Source organism: Mytilus trossulus, chromosome 10 (genome assembly GCF_036588685.1).
Source record: "Mytilus trossulus isolate FHL-02 chromosome 10, PNRI_Mtr1.1.1.hap1, whole genome shotgun sequence".
Lineage (NCBI taxonomy): Eukaryota > Metazoa > Mollusca > Bivalvia > Mytilida > Mytilidae > Mytilus > Mytilus trossulus.
The window spans coordinates 66,422,403-66,443,037 of NC_086382.1; the positions used below are offsets into that span (position 1 = coordinate 66,422,403).

Below are 20,635 nucleotides of genomic sequence, written 5' to 3' on the forward strand. Positions count from 1 at the left end.
AAAATATGTTCACACTATAGATCAGTGACCCTCAACAATGAGCACATTTCAAACAGTACCGTAAACTATAACAGGCGCCAAAATAAAACAATATGTAAAACAGTTCAAATAAGAAAAAAACGACTTGGTAAATGCTAAAATAGTACAAAATATGGTCGACCTCACCAGACACCAGCAACTGAGTAAGAAGCTCCTGTTATGGAATAGGGACATACAGAAAGAGACAAGGTAAAAAACGATTTGTCAGACCTCATAACCTATGGCTAAAAAACTTGAGAATGGAAAAGGAGAATGTTTTAAAGTGACAACAAACCGACCAAAGAGCAGAAAACAGCCCACGGCCACCAATGGGCCTTCAACGCAGCCAGATACTCCCGCACCCTGAGGCAGATTTTAACAGGACCCTTAACAATAATGTTTTTACTATTGCAGCAAAAAATAGACGTCACACTAAACTCCGAAAAATATTAAATGAACCAAAATTAAAAAAAAAACATACAAGACTAACAAAATCCAGGGAACTTGTGACAGGCGCAAAAATGCGGCGGGGTAAAACATATTTTGTAAGATCTTAACCCTCTCCCTATACCTCTACCTAATGTGAAATAAGCACACACAAACAGTTCACTGTTTATTTCTAGAGTTCACCTTAGTGTCATCCGAAAGAAAAAAAAAATTCTCTCCCGCTTTATATTTGTCCATTACATATTGTGTAGTTTAGTATCATTTTTTGTGTCGTTTAGTATCATTTTTTATATAATAGATTTAACAAGGCGAGTTTGCTTTATTTTTTGTATAACAAAACCAAGAGAAATTGATATGTTTACTTTTACAGTTTACCACATTTTTATGTTTTATACCTAACTGGCTGTCAAATGTTTAAAATATAGCACCCTGCTGAAGATAAACCCAGAAACTCGCTTCAGACAATCGACATTTAGAAAATAGTATTTTCATTTTCATTTAACGTCATACTATAGTGTTGAATCCATTATCACATGGCAAAATCAAATGACAAAACACATCAAAAACGAATGGACAAGAACTGTCATATTCCTGACTTGGTACAGGCATGACGAAAATGGTGGATTAAACCTGGTTTTATAGCGCTTAACTTCTCACTGTGTTGACAGTCTCATCAATTGAATTGAAACGTAAACACAAACGAGTACTAACCAAATATCTCCACTGAAGATCCATAGACAGGTGACTGTTTTACAATTGTTGTTTTGAGTTCATCAAAGTAGATGTGAATGACGATCAAGTTTTTCCTGAAAGGTGAAACAAAGATAATGAAATGATAAAAAATAAAAAAAAATATTGGTCTAAATAGATAACTCTTAAGAGCATACGATACAGTTTTAATCGAAGATAAATTTTTGACAAAAATTTACACATAAATTATTTTTGATTACACTTCCGCTCAAGCCGGTGGTAGGTGCCGTTTTAACCTTGCAATGAGGTGAAAGTATTTTTGCTCCGTGTGACTTTGAGATGAAAAACAGCAATAAAAGTGATGTCCCTTTGCTTTTCGTTTGATTTTTTGGTGTGCATGTGCTGAATTTGTGTCATGGAAAGATACCCCCTATCATTTGTGTTTCTATTATATTGATGGTTTTTTTTTCGTGCTGTGTGGAGGCGGTGGAAAATTTCCCGTGCTTGCTGTGTAAGCTTCTCGTATTTTTAAAGTTATGCGGTATTTATTCTTGAGATAACTTCTCTTGTGTGTACTACATCATTCTTTCAATTTACGGACAGTTTGCATACTAAAATTTTATTATGACGCACACCACCTGTTCGTGGACCTCTCTCCTATCCACGTTAAATGTTTTCACTTCAAAACATTTTATGCAAGCAGGATCAGTGTACCTGCATTGATATATCAGACTGTACTGCACAAGATATCGGAATTTTAGATACACCAAACCTTAGAAACAGCCTATGTATGCCCTCAATTGAAGAATAGACAGATTTATATCATTCAGAATTATCAGTGAATTGAGTGTTCTATAAGGATCACCAGTTCTTCGCCATCATCTGATATCTTAATTACTAAAGTGTTTGCTACAGGGTTTAAAGTTTAACATCTGTGCCTAGAAACTATTTTGTTTAAATATTTACTACTTTCCTGCTCTTTTACATCGCGATGATCGTGAGGGCATTCCGAAGTATTGTTGCCTCAGAGATTCGACTTTCGTTTTTGACCAGTAACCGATCGTATAAATACGCGAACATTTCTTAGTGCAAAATAATAATCCGTATCGCTTGTTATAAATTCATTTCTTCAATGAGTATTAAATTTTTTATTAAGAACACAAATACATAAGATGTAAATGTCTTTTGACGTTCGAAATGTGTAAATTTAGATCGTATAGTTGGAGGACAGGAAAGTAGTTATTTATAAGGGGATATTTTTAAAGATTTATAGATATAAGAAGATGATGCATAAGTTTGAATGAGACAACTTTCCATCAAACTAATAATTGGTTTAAAGTAAACCATTATAGATTAAAGTAGGGTCTTAAACACGGAGCCTTGGCTCACAGCGAACACCACGCTATATAGGAACAAAAACATTACTAGGATTAAACCATTCACACAGGAAAACCAACGGTCTAATTTGTATAAAAAAGGAGATTCAAAAGTACAGGTCAGATTTTGTCGAATCAATCTGAACGAGGACAGTATGATTCATCTTTGTCACATGTTAGTTTCCTTATTATCAATAAAGAAACTCTTCCATGCGTGCGTTGCGAGCATATCGGATATATATTATTTCGATGCGTTCATTATAAAAATTTCTAAATCTTATATTTGTGAACAATCATTATGATCCTTAGCTATTTGATTACGACATTGTTTGTTTAACCCTTATTTGATAAGTTTTGCTTCCAAAACCAATTGAGAAATGTGTAAGATATTACCAAACACAATTTGAATTTTTTTACATTCAATACTACTAAGAAATAAAATCACAAAAAAACTGAACTCCGAGGAAAATTCAAAACAGAAAGTCCCTTATCAAATGGTAAAATCAAATAACAAAACACACCAAACTAATGGATAACAACTGTCATATTTCTAACTCGGTACTGATAAAATCAAATGATAAATCACACCAAACTAATGGATAACAACTGTCATATTTCTAACTCGGTACTGGCATTTTCAAAATTTGAAAATGGTGGATTGAACCTGGTGTTATAGCGCTTAACCTCTCACATGTATGACAGCCTCGTCAAATTCTGTCATATTTACAACGATGCGTGAACAAAACAGACATAATATGTAAAATTGTCAAAATATTGGTAAAGCAGTCTAATATTAATACTAAAACGTACTAATATTGATATAACAAAAACACCTTTATGATATCTTAAAAGTATCGCATTGATATAAGAACTAATAGCATTTGTTTATTTATGTATATGAGAAAAACACAGCACATAAAATTTAGCTTTTAACTAATTTCTGAATGTATATTTAAACTTGTTGTTTATATTTGAACAATAAGTTTTAAAGTTGGTCTTTTCTTGATTTTTCGTTGCCGAAAACAACATTTTCCGCATGGAATGTCTTCATATTTACAATTGATATTAGACAATATCGCGATGTGATATAAGATTTTTTTTTTATCGATACGCTTCTTCCATAGACTGGGCAAGGAGTCAGAGCTTTGACAAAATGCGAACCCCTTGTTATTCACGCCATTTACCTTTTTACCTGTAATAATCCCGTTCGATTTGATCTTTACTCGCCTTTATAAGAAGATCATTGTAGAAGTCAGACGGAAATATGGATGAAGACAGTGTTACTTCGTATCGTGTACTGGAACATGCAGGCGGACAATGACAAGTGGTCTTCATTTTGGAGTTTCCATAAAATTTGCCTATGAAAAACACGAACACAATATTATAAAGACACGTCTTTTTTGTTTTAGTTTGAAATATGTAATTGTTACAATTTTTCAAAACCCTTTTAAGGATTTTATAGAAAAAATTATGGGTTTGTATATCAAGCATTGAAATAATTCAAGAAATGACGTCGTTACTATGTCAAAAAAATATAACGCGACCGAAATAACAAAGTATATTTGAAAAATTAAAATAAATTAAACATAGTTTTTCATTTGTATTTTTCGTTTTCTGTCCAATTTTGAAATTCATCAAATTAGCTTGCTGACTTCTTGACACAAAAATATATAGATTAAGCGACACAAACATCTCCAAAGATGTTATGTGAACTGATGTTCCCCAAAAGAGTAATCAGTTCCATCTTCACAAGTTGTACCCGTTGTGTTTCTCACTACAATAACAAATGTCAAAAAAGGGTGAAAAAAGGAGGGAGTGTGGCTGTGACAAGGATGAAATAATTAAAAATTAAAGGAGGAGCATTGAGGATTCTAAATTCCCAAAAGTTGTGCCAAATACGTCTAAGGTAATCTTTGCCTATACAAAAGATGAATGTATTTGCTTGTTGACTTGTTCCTTAATTTTCATGAGTAACAAATAAGGGATTGTGGTAGAATTGTTAAGGAGACAACTGGGCATTCTCCGTACAGAAGCTTCTCACAATTGATAGAACCCTTTAACTTAGTAATTCACAGTTTGGTGACTATATAAGAATAAGAAGACTTGTTATGCTTGCCAACGAGACAATTATCGACCAGTTACCAAACATAGATGTAAGCAGCTATTTGATACCGTATGGCATTTGACAAGGCGCTAAAACTCTATCGTATAGAAAGCTATGAAAGGCCCAGAAATGAATAATTGAAAACGATTCAACCAGAAACATGTTATATGCATCTTTCTCATTAAACTTGAAACAAAGGATATCACAAACACATGTAAGTCTGCTTCATAGTTGACTTACATCAAGATGTTCCAGCAGCGTTTTATCTGTTTAATTTAGAATATAGGTTAAACAACGGTTTTGATTGGTTCGTGTTATTCTTTAATTTTATCTGCAGTGTTTTGATTTTTTGATTTTTATTTGTTATTGCTGTTTGGTTTTCCGGGGTAATTTTGACCATGGTGTTGTCTGTTATTATTGGACTAGTGATTTTTGATTTCCCCAATGGGGTTTTATCTACTTTTAACATTACCTCAACTTTACAAAGGGTAAAGATACAAGAGGAACTTTACCAAATATAAGGTCGAATAGAAAGACAACAACAAACCTACATCTACAACAAAAGCTGTACACAAAATATATAGATTAAGCGAAACAAACATCTCTAGGATGTTATGTGAACTCATGTTCCCCCAAAAGAGTAACCAGTTCCATCTTCACAAGTTGCACCCGTCACACGTCAATAGCAGATGGCAAAAAGAGTGAAAAAAGGATGGGATTGTGGCTGTGCCAAGGATGAAAATATTAAATGTTCAAGTATTGGTTGAAATTTAATAAAGAGAATGACTTGGCTATCAGTTCAAAATGTTTGCCAATTGCCGTTTATCAATAATCAATCAATCAATTCTATCAGTTCACCATTTGCTATCCTAAGATAAATTGACACAGTTTTAAACTTATAGCATTTCTGCCCTTTGTGTTTTCCTTCCATATCGTACCTTTTGCTGGTTTTGCACACTCGACATAGTCATACTTAGAACAAATGCGGTAATCTACAAAAAAAACACAACTACATGTTACCACAACACAAGTTATTCTACTCTATATATATTAGATTTAAAGTAAAATTGTCTGTTTAAAGGTTTTACATAATCTTAATAACACGGCCGTCACTCGGCTAATCGAAAGATTAGTCGGTTAATCTATCTATATTCAGTATGCGGCTATATGGGCGGTTGGTCTGTTAATCGGGTTGGTTATACGTCTGTTAAGAGTAAAATGCACAATTTAATGTTTAATAAACTCTGTTAAAAATACAGATTTTTGGGAAATTATAAGAACCAAATTGAAAAAAGAAACGTGTCTGCCAAAATGATATCTATCACAGAACATTTTCCACCTGTAAAACGTTTCATAGTCTGCGCAGTTTTTAGGTAAACAAAAAGGCGTCGCGTAAATATGTAGTATTTATGCTTATACGCATAGCATTTTTGTAAATAAAAGGCGAAACATACAATTTTCGCTATCACTTAAAGGACACAAAATAGATCTTTGGTTCTAAAAAATAAATTGACATTAGTTGATATTTCATTATTGTAATATAACGTGAATAATGTACCAAGTGTTAGTGAACATTATGGGAATAAAGTCTTTTAATGGGTTGGACAATTAAAATTGTGTCAGTTAAGAGTTATTTAGCCACTACAATAGTTTTGCTACAATCATATTTTTCCATTGAAAAAGTTAAGAATGAGATGTTCTTGAGTAAACAAATATACGGTGCAACAGTATCCTTCCAATGAGAGCATTTTTATTTTGACTTTCTTTGCATTTTATCGAATGGTGTGTCACTTGATATGGATTGGCCGCTGGAATATGCATGCATTTCTTATTAATGTTTACAATCAGCCTTAATGTTTGTGTCTGTTCAAAAAAGCACGTTCTAAAATCCGACTGAAAGTGTCTTTTTCTAATACAACACAGGGTACATACAACTTGTTGTCGTTATCATATGCACATAGATGTTATTTGCATAACTGTTATGAATTTTTGGTCCTCAACACCCTTCACAATCGTACTTTTTTCGGCCTTTAAACTTTTTTGGATTCGAGCGTCCTTTTTGTGGACGAAAGGTGCGTCTGGCGTAAACATATTTTTTCTTGGTATCTATGATGTGTTTATATGATATTTGTCACTGGACGTTAAACCCGAATTAGTCAGCATCATTCAATTGATTTTTTCTTTTATTAATTAATCATTATGTTGTTTACAAATCATTAAGTAGATGGAAAGGAGCGAATACAGCTACACTTGGTTATCATAAGTTTTAATTCATTTTATTCCGTTTAGTTCCGTTCTACTTAAGTGCAGAGCAGAACTGCAGTTGTCCGCTTGAAAACTTCTAGCATTTGTCACCAATTTGATTACATCGCAACCCGTTACTGTTTCAACACCCCGGCCGGGTGTTTTATTTCTGTATTCTTAAACAATTATTATTTTTCTCTCTTTTTAAGCAATACATCACTCTCTACTGTCCTTATCTATTATTCTATATTCTGCGTCTCCATCCAGATTCTCGTGTATACCATAAGGGTCCGGATTGGGGGTGCTGTTTATTTTTGTATTCTTTAAATTTATATGTTACTTTTCTCTACATTTTATTTATTTTACTCATTATTCTTTCTCTATTCGTTATATTTAAGCATCCGAATATATTTTACTTACTGATGTTTAGTTACATTACGACGTTTATCACTGTTTATATATTAGTTACCAATGTAGACGACAAATTGGTGTCATTCATGACAATTAAACAGAATCCCCATGATTTCTGCGACCATTATTGAATGAAGTTAATATAACATTAATATTAAACTTTTTGAAACCATTTTTATCAATTTTCAATTTCCATTGTCTAAATTATCTATTGTTCATGTGTTGTTTCCGTATATTTTATGTTTCATTGCTCATGTGTTGTTCCCGTATGTTTTATCCACTCGTCTTGAGCTAATCCATTTGATCCGATAACACCCCATATAGCAATAACATTATACTTGTATTGCCATTCATAACTCTTAATAGACCAATTAACAGATTTTCAAATTGTCGACTTTAATCTTGGAAATATCAACTTTCATCTTGTAATTTTCAGTTTTAATCTTGGAATTTTCAATTTTAATCTTGGAACTATCAACTTTAATCTTGAAATTATCATCAGTAATCTTGGAATTATCAACTTCAAAATTCCAAGATTAAAATTGATAATTCCAAGAAGTTGAGCATTAAACAAAGAATTTTTTAACAATTTTAGCAGACTTGTCAATCAGAAATGCAAAATTCTTCAATAGCATGTTTACAAACTGTTTAAGGAAAACTTTGGATTTTAATTTAGACTTATTACCTTATAAAGACAAAATAACGTTATGGAGGTTTAAAACTGGAAATCATCGGTTGCCTATAGAAACTGGTTAATGGCGTAGAATTATTAGACAGTAAAGATGCTGTGTACTTTGTAACTCTCAAGAGATAGGTGATGTCATAAGTCAGTATTTATGGCTGGATATTGATTGTTTTATGTGTAAATATTATAATTGTTGTATATGTTTTATGGCAATCAATATGTGACACTTTAATAAACAAATTTATTATTAATATCACTATATTCTAAACTGTACAGATATAACAAAAAGTAGAAGAGCTTTGCTTAAACCTTACTATGTAAGCCGAGTAAATGTTTTGAAATTCGGCACTTAATTATTTCAAAAGTTATTCATGTATTGAAAAAAATGTGTAAATTAATTAAAATTATCAATATAGAAGTATGTTCTCCAAGTTGATCACCAAATCTCTCATTCTTGTTGCTCGTTTTGAGCAAAATTGACATGCGCAATATCTGTATGTTATTATACGTAAAAATATCTGTCTTTGTACCATTAACTTGGTTTTATAAGAAATAAAGAATCTGAAATCCGAAGATCAAAATTGAAAATTCCAAGATTAAAATTGAAAATTCCAAGATGAAAGTGGATAATTCCAAGATTAAAGTCGACAATTTTTAAAACAAAAAGTGATAAAAAAAGGATCGGCCCTAATACGATGAAAAGAAATGAATGGCCCTAATAGGCAACCGTAGTTAATCAGATGTAATCGTCTCATATCTAATACATACATACTGACCTTTGTAATGAAAATCAATACAATTACAGGACTCGTAAATATATCTGACATAGCATTCCTTCCAACACTTTGTTGTAAAATACTCATCTCCATTCACAGAAGAATCTCTGCAGAATTCTGTTGGTGTTGCTTTAAACGGTTCTGGCATATATTCATACTGAAAGAAGGAAGGTATTTGTTTACGTTTTCCTATTATGACTATCATAAACATGTATACCAAGAGGTAAATTTCATACTTGTTGTTTGATGCCTGTTATGTTTTCTCTAAGAGTGAAATTCACATTAAATGTTAAATAGTCGTTGATAATTTGAATTGTATTCTTTAGAATTTCGAACCACTACAAGTGAAAATCACCTAATGATTTTACTTATGTATGTACCTTTGGAATTTCACTTACTTTTCTATCGTCAGATTTATCAGGGAAGCCATTAACAAACACAAGACATTGGAAATTTAACCGTTTCACTGCTTACCAGTTGAACCATTGTATACACTCGTGCGTATATGCAGCATTTATGTCAATCTATTATAATAGATACAAGTTGTGGTAAATCAGTCAACACGTAGCGCAGTCCAAGAAGAGAAAACATGGATCTATCTTGAACCTTGTTCATCTTCGTGTGTTGGTCCCTGGGTAGATAATTTCTTTTAAATTCTCCCTCATGAATTCGTCCGAATTTAAAACATTTCTATACTAAATACATGGGTAAATAAGAGACAAGTCATAATTTAGGTTTGTTTGCTCGCAGTAACTTTCTTATTTTCTCAGCGAAACAACATTTAATATCTTGTAAACATTTTACAAATTACAAAAATATACCACAATTCCATCTATATACATTCACAATGTCCTCTAAATACATATCAATACAAACATAATTGTAATATATTATGCAGAGCTTAACGTTAACTTCGTCTATCAAAGTTACTCGAGCACATCAATAATAATCAAACGTAATCAGGACTTATATATGCCTATAAAACCCCACCCGTACTACCGCCCTCGAAATATTCGTGAAGAAAACAACAGTAACATCAGACCACTTCTGATTTACATACTAGCCAAACTTGTACCACAAGTCTAAAGATAGAAATAGAATAGGGAAATTCCAAATATAACGGAATAGAAATAAATAATACATGACGATTATTTACGTAAGTGTAATTAGTATAAAATGTGTTACTGTGAACAGACTCACTTCGTGTGACGTTACAAAATATCTACCTATACTACAAATAATGAAAACAACACGTTATAACGTCATGCGCCCGAAGCGTTTTATTCTGGGTTTACCTTTTTTAGGGACGCTAAAAGCCGAATATCTGAAAACCTAAGATGAAACAGTGGTATTGAGCAGTCAAATTGCATTTTCGGTTGGTTTTTTTTGCATTTTCAGTGCATTTTTCAGGGTTTTTTTTTGCATTTTCGGTTTGTTTTTTGCATTTTTAGTCCGGTCGATTGGTGCAGATATAGAGCAGAATTGCTCAATTGATGAGGAAATTATGAATCTTTGCATAGCAGTTCTTGGTTATATACCCTTGGATTTTTTTAACTATGGACCCACTTCAACCTCCAATATGGCTGCCATTTTCAAGATGGCTAAAAATCAATATCATGATTGTCCTAAAGGTATGCTATATAATTTCGTAAATTAAAGTAATGATTCTTTAAAAATGGACTTCGTATTCTTGAATTTGTTATTAATAAATTTTATTGGTATAATTGGCACTTTTTGATCCATATATCGCCATCTGGTTTGCTATTGTGGTTTTCAATTGTTTCAACGCCTTGTTGGATGTTTCTGGGTTCCTCCCTATTACATGTCTTGAAGAATCTTTGTCTTTACATTCCCGACCGATGCTTCTGTTCTAATCTGGTTTGCTCTCTTTCTTACTGAAGCATGCTCCAAATGAATGCTTTTACTAGTATGTACGCCTTGAAATCATCATCTGTGTTTATTACCTTGCGAACGTATTCAAAGCCAATATCGGCCTTGCAATCTGGGGCCTACATACATTTTCCCTGTTTTCCAATTATCATCTACCGGCAGTTAGTTCAAATTGGTAAATGAATACCTCTCTCTCTCTTCAATCGAATTTTTGCATTTTTGGGAGCTGTGGGCTTCTGTTCCAGTTCCTTGCACCAAGACCTTTTTGCCATCGGGTATATTCTCTCTCCAATGAGGAGTCTGAAGAAGAGGTGTTATCACACTCTTTTGGTTTCCTCTGCCCTTTCCTGTATCGGTCAGAGTAGGAGTCAGCTTGTTGTTATGGGAAGCCTGTTAGAGCTCAAGGAGTTGACAAGGTTGACATAATTGAAGTGATAAATGGGGGATTTTCCTTTGACTCGACGGGGATGATACCGTAAGAAGGCACTGCAATCAGCATTTAAAAATCTGGAGAGAATCTACTAGCAGCCAATTATTTCTGTAATGATGTGTTTCTCTGACCCAAAATTATTGACGCATAGTAGATGGTAAGTGTGCGTAAGAAGACACATAACGTCGCTGGGCTTCTAAAATGTCGTATATGACTTTTTTGGAAAAAAATACTTTTTGACACCAATGGTCTTGGCGGGAGAAAATCTTTGGTATAACAAAATAGCATACAGTTAGACCAATCAAAATGTGTGAAATAAGACATATTACAAAATTGACAATGTGCGTTGTTTGTAAAGTTTGCTTCGAAAATGTTGTATGAAAACTTGAAAATCGTTGTAGAATGGCTTCGGGAAAAAAATAATTGTACATTTCTTTATTTCTGTGAAAATAATTTAAGTTCTTGGATAATCCAGAAATGTCACAGTTTTTATTTCACTGCTATTTACAAATATTTTCAAGTTCACAGATGACATTTTGGAAGCATGCATTTTGCCAAAATTTTCAAAGCCTGTTTGCGAGATATTTTGTTCTTGAAAAAATTGTTATTTATAACATTTTAAAAGCCCAGCGACGAATTAAGCCTTTTGCGGGTATCCTTGATTAGTACTAGAGGTTTATAGAATGTTCTTAAATGCAGATTGTTGTTGAAGAATTTAACTGTCTAATGCAGGGCCAAGGGCCTTGACATTAGACTTTTGACATAAGGTGAAGTCATTTTCAACAGAGTTGGCGCGGTTGATGATTCATGCGAACTACAATTGGGGGAAAGACCCAAGGCATGGATTTTGTTGTGTACTTTTGGTAACTTGCGTTGTACTTGCTAAGGTCAAATTTTGGCTTAGATAATGTGTCCATTGCAGAAATTTTAACTTCTTTATTTCGATTGTCCACTCATTCATTTACAACAGATGCCAGTTGTTGGAAGGTACCCTGCTGTTCAAATGCACTTTTAAATTGAACTGTGTCTCCTTCCTCAGTTGTTGTCAGCTTGTTCATTCGTCTCATCACACCATTTAATATATTATTAGTCTGACCAACCATTCCGCCTAGCAATTATAACCAGCCTTGTGGTCTATCATGTCTTTGAACTGCTGAAGTTGCTGAAGTTGCTGAGATGTTGCTCTCATCTGTTCGTTTTTAATATTCATTGCCTCTTTCTATTTAGCTTGAAACGTAATGAAACCAACACATGTCTAATCAATCCGCGCTCCGCGGTAAATCTCAGCTGTTTTTTTAGCCTTAGATTTTCAATATACTATAAAATCAGCCGTAAAAATGATGAGACACAAAGTTTTCTATATAAAGACGAAAAGTGTTACACATGAATTACATGCAACTCTCGAAATTTGCACATTTCATTTAATATCTAGACCGATTGTTACCTATTTGGGTGTCTTCTTCCATCTTGGATTATGAAGAGGCAGATCATAATCGGTCTATATATTAAATGCAATGTGCAAATTTCGAGTAATTTATGTAATTCTTGTTTAGTCTATTTGAGTACATAAAATCTAAGACTCTCTCATCTTGCAATAGTATTAAAACATTGACTATTACACTTTACACAAGTATTCTACATTCCAAACTAACAGAAAAATTGAAAGAGTTGGTATTGCTTTGATTCATACAAGAGAATGGCCAACGTAGATGCAAGTATTTTGTCGTAGAGAAGAATAAGTCCTACTTTGAAAAAAAACACTCTGATTCTAACAAAACATTCTCTGAAACTGACATTATCAAAATGCTTGATTTCTTGATTGACAACATAATTATTGCTTTTCAACAAACTATCGGCATTCCCATGGAAACCACCTGTGACCCTCTCCTTGTCCACTTGTTCCTTTATTCCTATGACACTGGCTTCATTCATGATCTCTCTAACTATCTAAACTACTGACATGAAATATTTGTCTCATATACTCTAAATTACTAAATACATTAAATGAAATTTCTTAGATTCTAGAAAAAGTTATGCGTGAATCTCTAATCAAATTAGGTAGCCGTTTCAGGACCACTAGACGATACATGTATGATTCACGTAGTATGTATAATTGACAGAATAACTTACAGTGTATTTCCTAAGTGCACCGTAATACTCGTGTCCTGGTTCAACATAGTATCCACTAGATCCGTGGAAGTAGGGATCTTCATCCTTGTCATGAACTGTGAACTAGAAGAAAAATTTAAGCTTTTGCGATTAAATGAAATTGATATGTATGTTCATGCGTTATGCAAAAGAAAACGCTGGCTAACAATTGTCTCCTTAAAATTTAACTCCCTCACATAAAAAATACGAGAGGAAAGCCGCGATGAAAAAAAAACGTGGAAGTAAGATAGTATCAATCGATTCTGAGAGAAATCATGTGATACACAATTGCATTTAACATCTGCTACAGTATGACAAAGTTTAATTAACAAATGGGAATGCATGGAAAATATGAAATTAACATAAAGATAAAGATCGCACTTTCATCTCACTGATTGTTCCCGTGCTCTCTGAATATGTTTTGATTGTTTATCAAGGTTACAATCAATAAAATTATTTGAGAAAATTCATTCAAGTTAAATTGTCATGTACTCATGCCCTACTTGGCTGTACTCGAAAACTGTTTAATTTAAGTAAATAAACAGTCACTCATTCGACCTTTTCTTATATATATTTTAATAATGAATTATAGTAAATGTGTAATAAAAAGTATATTACCTGTGCCCCCTCTCCTAACCGCTGGCCAAAATAACTGTCTTCTTGCTCTAAATTCAACCACATTACAAAGTTGTATTCGGACCCTGTATTCGATGTCTTCAATATTTTGGTTTTATTTGAAGTAAGACATGGTCCGTTTGGTTTTAACTCCACAGAGAAATACTCTTTTGAATCATTCAAGGCGGTTTGATCGAACACAAAGATATTAAACAAACCCTGGTGTAATCTTTTATGTTCCAATAAGATGTCCTCCATTTTTCTTTCGTTGAAAAATCCGTTTTGTTCATAAAACGGATCACTCCAATTGAACTTGTTGTACATTTGAACTTGGTGTATCTCTCGTGGTCCAATACTTAAATAATAATTATCAACCCTTGAATCATTCAAAACGGATGATTTGCTTAAAGAATTTAAATTACAAATAGTTACTGCAGGAAATTCAATTTCAGAATGTGTCTCCACTTCTAGTGTTGTGTATGTAGGGTATGTGTAGTAATTTCCTAATTCTTGAATCATAACATAAGTCAGGTATGCCGCGCATGCAAGAAACGAACAAAGCCAAAACAAGCTGGAAAACACAAAACATATACTTTATAATAACTATATGATTTCAACACTTAACCCTTTAACGTTCCTATCGGTCAATCTGACCGATAAGCTAAATTTGTGGCGGAGTAGTTTGCATGAAGTTTGGTATCGTTGACAATTTTTGACGTACATATGTGGTTGTGGGCTCAAATTAATGATCAGATTACCACCAACTTGATTTTTGGTGTCTGAAACCAACCAAATGCAATGCATTATGTCAATTTGCCCTATATTGACAAGAATATTTTTGGGGAAAACTGTTTTATTTTTTTATTTTTTTAAATAGAATATTTTCACAAAATGTCACAAGACAAATTGTTTCTGTTTTTTGTTTTAAAAGGACTATTTTGATAACTGTGCCGTGATCATTTACACGAATACTATCAAAACTGTAAGTAAAACCCATACACATACAAAAAAAACTGATTCATAGAGCATCAACACTGAACAAAACTTAAATTACAAGGAATTTTCATGTTTTGTTTTGTCAGATTTTATAGCAAAAGAGATAAGAACATCTAAAATGTGTTAAAAATTGTTAGCCAAGTCGGAATAGCAATAACAAATCTTTGTTTCTTTAGTGTCTGGTTATGAGGGTGTTGGATATCGTATCGCTAAGATATAGAAATAGTGACATATAGACGAAAAAACGAACATTTCTGAATAAATTTCTTACAAATTTGCTTGAAAAAAATAATAATTTTCAAAAACTAGCTTCTAAAGAAAAAGAAGTTGGATTATGTTCCCCCAAAATTAATTTCTTTCTTACAGAGAAGGTGACTTATATGCTTAAATTTAATTAGTTTTCCAATGGTTTCTGTGGCTCAGTGTTACACCCGGATGATCAGGTGTTCAAACCTCACTGCCGGATGATGAAAAAATAAATTCCTATATTAAATGTAATTTAACTTAACTTTCAATTTCAATTAAGACAACTGAAATACATGATTACATCATAAAGAAAATTTAACCCTCCCCCCACCCCCCCCCCCCCCCCCCACCACCACCACCACCACCACCTTTTCTCTCCTCTCTCTATTTTTGTTATATTTTTAGCCTGGACACTCAATAATACCAGATTTTCATTCAATATTTACTCAAAAATCTTTCCTAAAGACTCATTCTGTAAGCAGTTATGAAAAGTACATCTTTAACATAAACTTGAGCTATTTATTTGACTGACAAAAATTCTCAAAAAAATCCACTATTTTTCTGTGTTTCGAGTCTTGATATTTCTACAAATCAGACAGGTTTTGCATCTTTCTGTATAAAGTTTTCACCGATAACGTTTCCGAAAGTCTCCATGCATTAATTTAACACTAAAACTATGTTCTATTTTTGTCACTAAATGTCTGTAAAACCGCTTTTCCGTTTGAATTGTACATATTTGTCACTTTAATTCAGCATGTCACGTGACTTTTGAGAGATATCACGTGACCAACGTAATAATTATTTTCCTTTAATCAAGTTTTCCTGAAACCTTGGTCAATTATCTTTCAGATGAGTCTAACTTGTCCTTTGAGTGAGTTTTTTATCGAAATGTGCAATTGATTGAAAACAGATACCCTTTATTCGGGAAGAAGAGGTAAAAAGCCTTGAATGTTAAAGGGTTAATTCCATTTAAACAATAATCCATTTTTTTGTAACGTCTCTCTGATTCTTAGTTGCATATTGTTCATGGTTTGGCGATAATTGACGTCATTTTGACGTTTTCACTAGTTGCTATAGGTAAAACGGTACTTTCTACAAAACCGACGTATATTGACAATTCTAACATGACGTCCTTCAAACGCTTTGAGTACACACCCGTGGTAAAATATGAATATATTGCATGGGCTGTTCCGATCGTACTCCCACGTCATATGTTTTTTTATGAATGAAGTACCCGACGTCATAGAATGATGACGTTATATTTTAAGCATTTTACGGGAAAATACACGCTTTTGATACCGAAAATCATCACAACAAGAAAACGTAAACAAACGATACTAAAATGTGGTATAAGCCCATTTTTTATAAACATAGAAGACATATAAGTAAGTTATCATTAAAATTCATTTAAATCTATCTAAATAAGTTTTGTGAAAAGTTTGAGCATGTCACTTATTCTGTTTGCTCCGTTCTTTTACGCCAACCTAAAAGTGCGTTAATTTATGGGAACGGCAAATAATGACCTCCACCTAGAACGCTTCGATCCAAAAAAATTGCCGTATTTGTCTTATTAGAATCGAAATAATTCATGGGGGCTTGAATATATCTAGATTTTACCACGGGTTGTCCCTTTATGCCGATATTTTACCCCTCGCTATCGCTCAGGGTAAAATATTTGTCATAAAGGGCCAACCCGTGGTAAAATAACGATATATTCAAGCCCCCATGAATTATTTCTTAAATATTTGACCTTAAATGTGTTAATATTTACAATAATTGATGGTGTGCCATGCAAAATAAAAAAAATATGATGAACTATTTGTCAATTGAACAAGTAAAAGGGAGAGAAAACAACGCAATAAAGAGAGTAAAAAGTAGACGTCTGTGACACACCAACAGTGACAATAGTCTCCTGTTTGTTAACAGAATACAAACCGTGTCAATATCGGAAATCACTTTTTTACATGTTTAAAACAACCACAATCAAAGAGAAAGAGGATATAGGATCTCATTTTAAGTCTGTCCGTTCGTTCGTCCGTCAGTCCCTACTTGTTTGCGGCCCGTGTCGAATTAAATCGGGTAACTTATACATGTACAATTCATCCAAAAGATAATGATATCAATTATAAAATGCATTGCTTTAAACTATAAAACCGATGTTGTTTAAACACACTTAGTTCAGAGATGAATTATGGGATGGTACGTGGTTCTATATATATTAAATCAGTTCATTTTGACATTGACATTGACATTTGAGCCGTCAAGTTTTCAAACATTTGTTTGATTCGTGCTTGTCTGGTTTGTGTCCGGTCCATATCTGTTGAACCGTTGAAGCTGGGTTTTTCAACTCAAGTATGCATATACATCATATAATAGGGGACGGTCATAAACTAAAATCAGGTCACTATGATATGGATCCAGTCATAATGGATTCATGCCCGCGACATACATGTATATAGCTGCAGAGCTATAAGGTTTACAAAACTTCAGATACAGAAGTCGGTTTCACTAAAAATTTAAGACAAGATTAATTGTAAATAAACTGAACTATTCATGACTGACGACCAGCTTAAGAAGTAAGATTTGTTGTGAGACTGACCCCAGGAGAAAAATTAGAATCAGGTGATTTACAAACTAAAGTTAGGTCCCATGGTGACCTTTATCTTGACATTTGGAATTAAATACTTTACAAACACTTTAATTTGCATGTTAATGTATTTTTTTTATTACGATTGCATTTATTTTCCACTCACATTTGTGCAGTCAAAAGGTTTGCAGTTAAAATTGCAAGCCTCATTAATGTCTTAATAGTATTCAAACTTAGATATATATAGATATTTATCAACTAGTATGAATTTGCGGGATATAGTTCGGCTAAACCTATATCTTAATTCTATATATTTTTGTCATTCTGGAGGAGTTTCTGTGAATAATCTATTTCTTTGAAAGAAACGAAATAAATCCAATGTATTACAAATAATGCAATTTAAACAAAATAAGACAGTCAAAATTCATATTTTAAATCTGAGCATGTGAAGCTAATACTTTTCTGGAACAATTCCTGATACTTCGCTGTTACTGACATAATTCTGTGTAATAGATGTGTACATTGATTTCAGTACATGCACAAGTTCCATAATGCATATATTTTTCCTTCACAAGAACAAATTTATCAAATCTTGAAGAAAGTATGACATATTTAGACCACTTTTGTCATCCTTACTCATACTTGAATACACCTATTGTCGTATTTGTTTGTTATGACGCCATGTCTTTGTTTGCCAGATTTCAGAACATGTAGTTTGAATGCTGATGCACTTGGTGGTAGGCGTGACACGATGGCAATTTGTTTGGTTGGAAGTCTGATATTATGTAGCTTATTCCAATCGTCTTGGTTAGACTTATAAATACTTATTTTTGGTTTCGGACGCTTCTCTTGCAGCATTGATCTAAGTGTCAATATGAATTCTGTTTAATTTGTGATAGACCCGCCATATATTGATGATTTCGAAGCGTTTAAAGAATGTTTTCTGAGGAGCAAAGATAGATGACGAGCTGTTAGAACCTGCATTTGTTATAACCTGTAACAGCATGCGATGCTGGTAGAGGTACATATATTTAATAAAAAGACTATACATGCACAATAAACATGGTGCATCACCAACACTCGCCTAATATTCATGATGCACACTTTATTTACTTGTGATATATACATGTACAACTCTGATTGTTTCTGATAGCGTCAACCCCTCCTCAGACCTATGATCAGCTCCGACGAATGTTGCAACAGAAATAGCGAACAGTTCCAGGTAGCAACATTAGAACATTGATAGCATCAGTGCCTGGGAGATGCGTAGCAGTCTTAGCAGCGAGAGGTGGTCAAACACGGTACTAACTTTAATGGCGCCGGAAGCAACTCTCATTGTGATAAACTGATTTGTATTCATCAATCTCATAGGAGTTGACTGTTTTATTCTAAATCAAACAGGTTTGGAGTGAATATTTTTGTTAGTAATTGTAAAATTTCCATTGAAAATACATGTATATAATTCTAAAAAATCCATTATGCGTTTCTTATTTTTGCATATACATAAATATATAGAACTAAGCCAATTGTGTCTTTATTGTGTCAACTTTGCCTTATGGAGTCGTTATTGCTATGTCGGTAAAATTGGAAAAATCTTTAATATGAACATTTATGAAAAGTCAGCATAAAACTAAATGTGTCAAAGCAACACGAATGGCCCCGTCTGCAAAAGTTGAAAAATCTGCAATTTCAATAACACATGAGGACAAAAACATGATGGTAGTCTCACATATAAAAAATCAACTTAAAATCTGGATGCGTATTGAAAAAAAATCAATATAACTGTGATTTTCAACAATTTATCAAAGTCCATAGGCCGTAATTTTTTAGCAAAAATCAACTGAGCGGAACAAAACTTAAACTTGATCTGTAACTCATCTTGGTTAACTATCATACCAAAAATTATCCCAATATCTGAAAGCGATTAGAAAAAAAAGTCCGTATAACTGTAATTTTCAATAATTATCAAAGTCCAAAGCCCGTTAGTTCGGCAAAAATTAGCGGAGAGGAACGAAATTGAACTTGATCTGTAACTCATCATAGTTAACTCGCATACCAAAAATCAGCCCAATATCTGAAGGCGTTTAGAAAATGGTTTGTTGCGGAATGACGGAATTTCGGAATTACAGAATTACGGACAAGGGTAAAACTATATGGCACTGACAACTTCGTTGAGGGGCCATACAAATCTCGTATAGAACGAAATACAACTTGAACAAACCTCCTCTAGATCCTACATATTTCAAAAGGTACTAAATATGTAACAATAAGCAGCAGTATAGTATTAACACAATCTTTTTTTTTAAATATTTCTACATTACCATCTTAATTTACTGCCGTTTTTAAGCTTATTTACACCATGGAATCCTGTTGATTGACTAAATTCTCCCCAAACTGTCGCCAACGTTTTACAATCACTGTCTGCCATTATTAATACGAAACTAAACTATACAATGTTCTAGTTAAATTTTGTATATTAAGCAGACGTTTTGTCAGTTCTAATTCATTAATTTTTATTTTCATAAGTGCTTTGATTTTGATGCCATACCCAATGCGATATTAAATATACATAATTATACCAACCACTTTTATTTAAACAAGCACATCTGAAATGACAAATCACTTTTTAATGACATTATCAAATAAAAGGCACTCAGGATCAAACGTGTCTTTTTCGATTATACCAAACGTACACTCGTCCAATGGGAAATCACATACGCATGGCTTTCCATTCACATAATTAAAAAAAATGTTGTTCAGGAATACTTTGTAATTAAAATTTTAGATTCATTAGTTTAGCAGATGATTTCCTATGCTAAGGAATAACAACTAACAAGGATCTAAGGTTCTGATGTTTATTACCAGTAGTTGAAAACAATTCTGATATGGCAATATAACATATATAAATAACTATTTATTTCATATAACATAAGTATGTACTTTTACGGAATATCACAGATTATATAATACAA

At 33.0% G+C, this 20,635-nt stretch overlaps 1 protein-coding gene across 1 annotated transcript; it reads right to left on the bottom strand.

Moving 5' to 3' along the window:
- Positions 1-8,707: 8,707 nt before the first annotated feature.
- LOC134688089 (acid-sensing ion channel 1A-like) lies at positions 8,708-20,091 on the bottom strand. The gene is made up of 4 exons (XM_063548557.1): positions 19,985-20,091; positions 13,838-14,405; positions 13,202-13,303; positions 8,708-8,908 (listed from the first exon to the last, which is right to left on the bottom strand). Exons 1-4 carry the CDS (start codon positions 20,089-20,091, stop codon positions 8,708-8,710), a joined length of 978 nt encoding a protein of 325 aa, XP_063404627.1.
- Between the last annotated feature and the right edge of the window lie 544 nt (positions 20,092-20,635).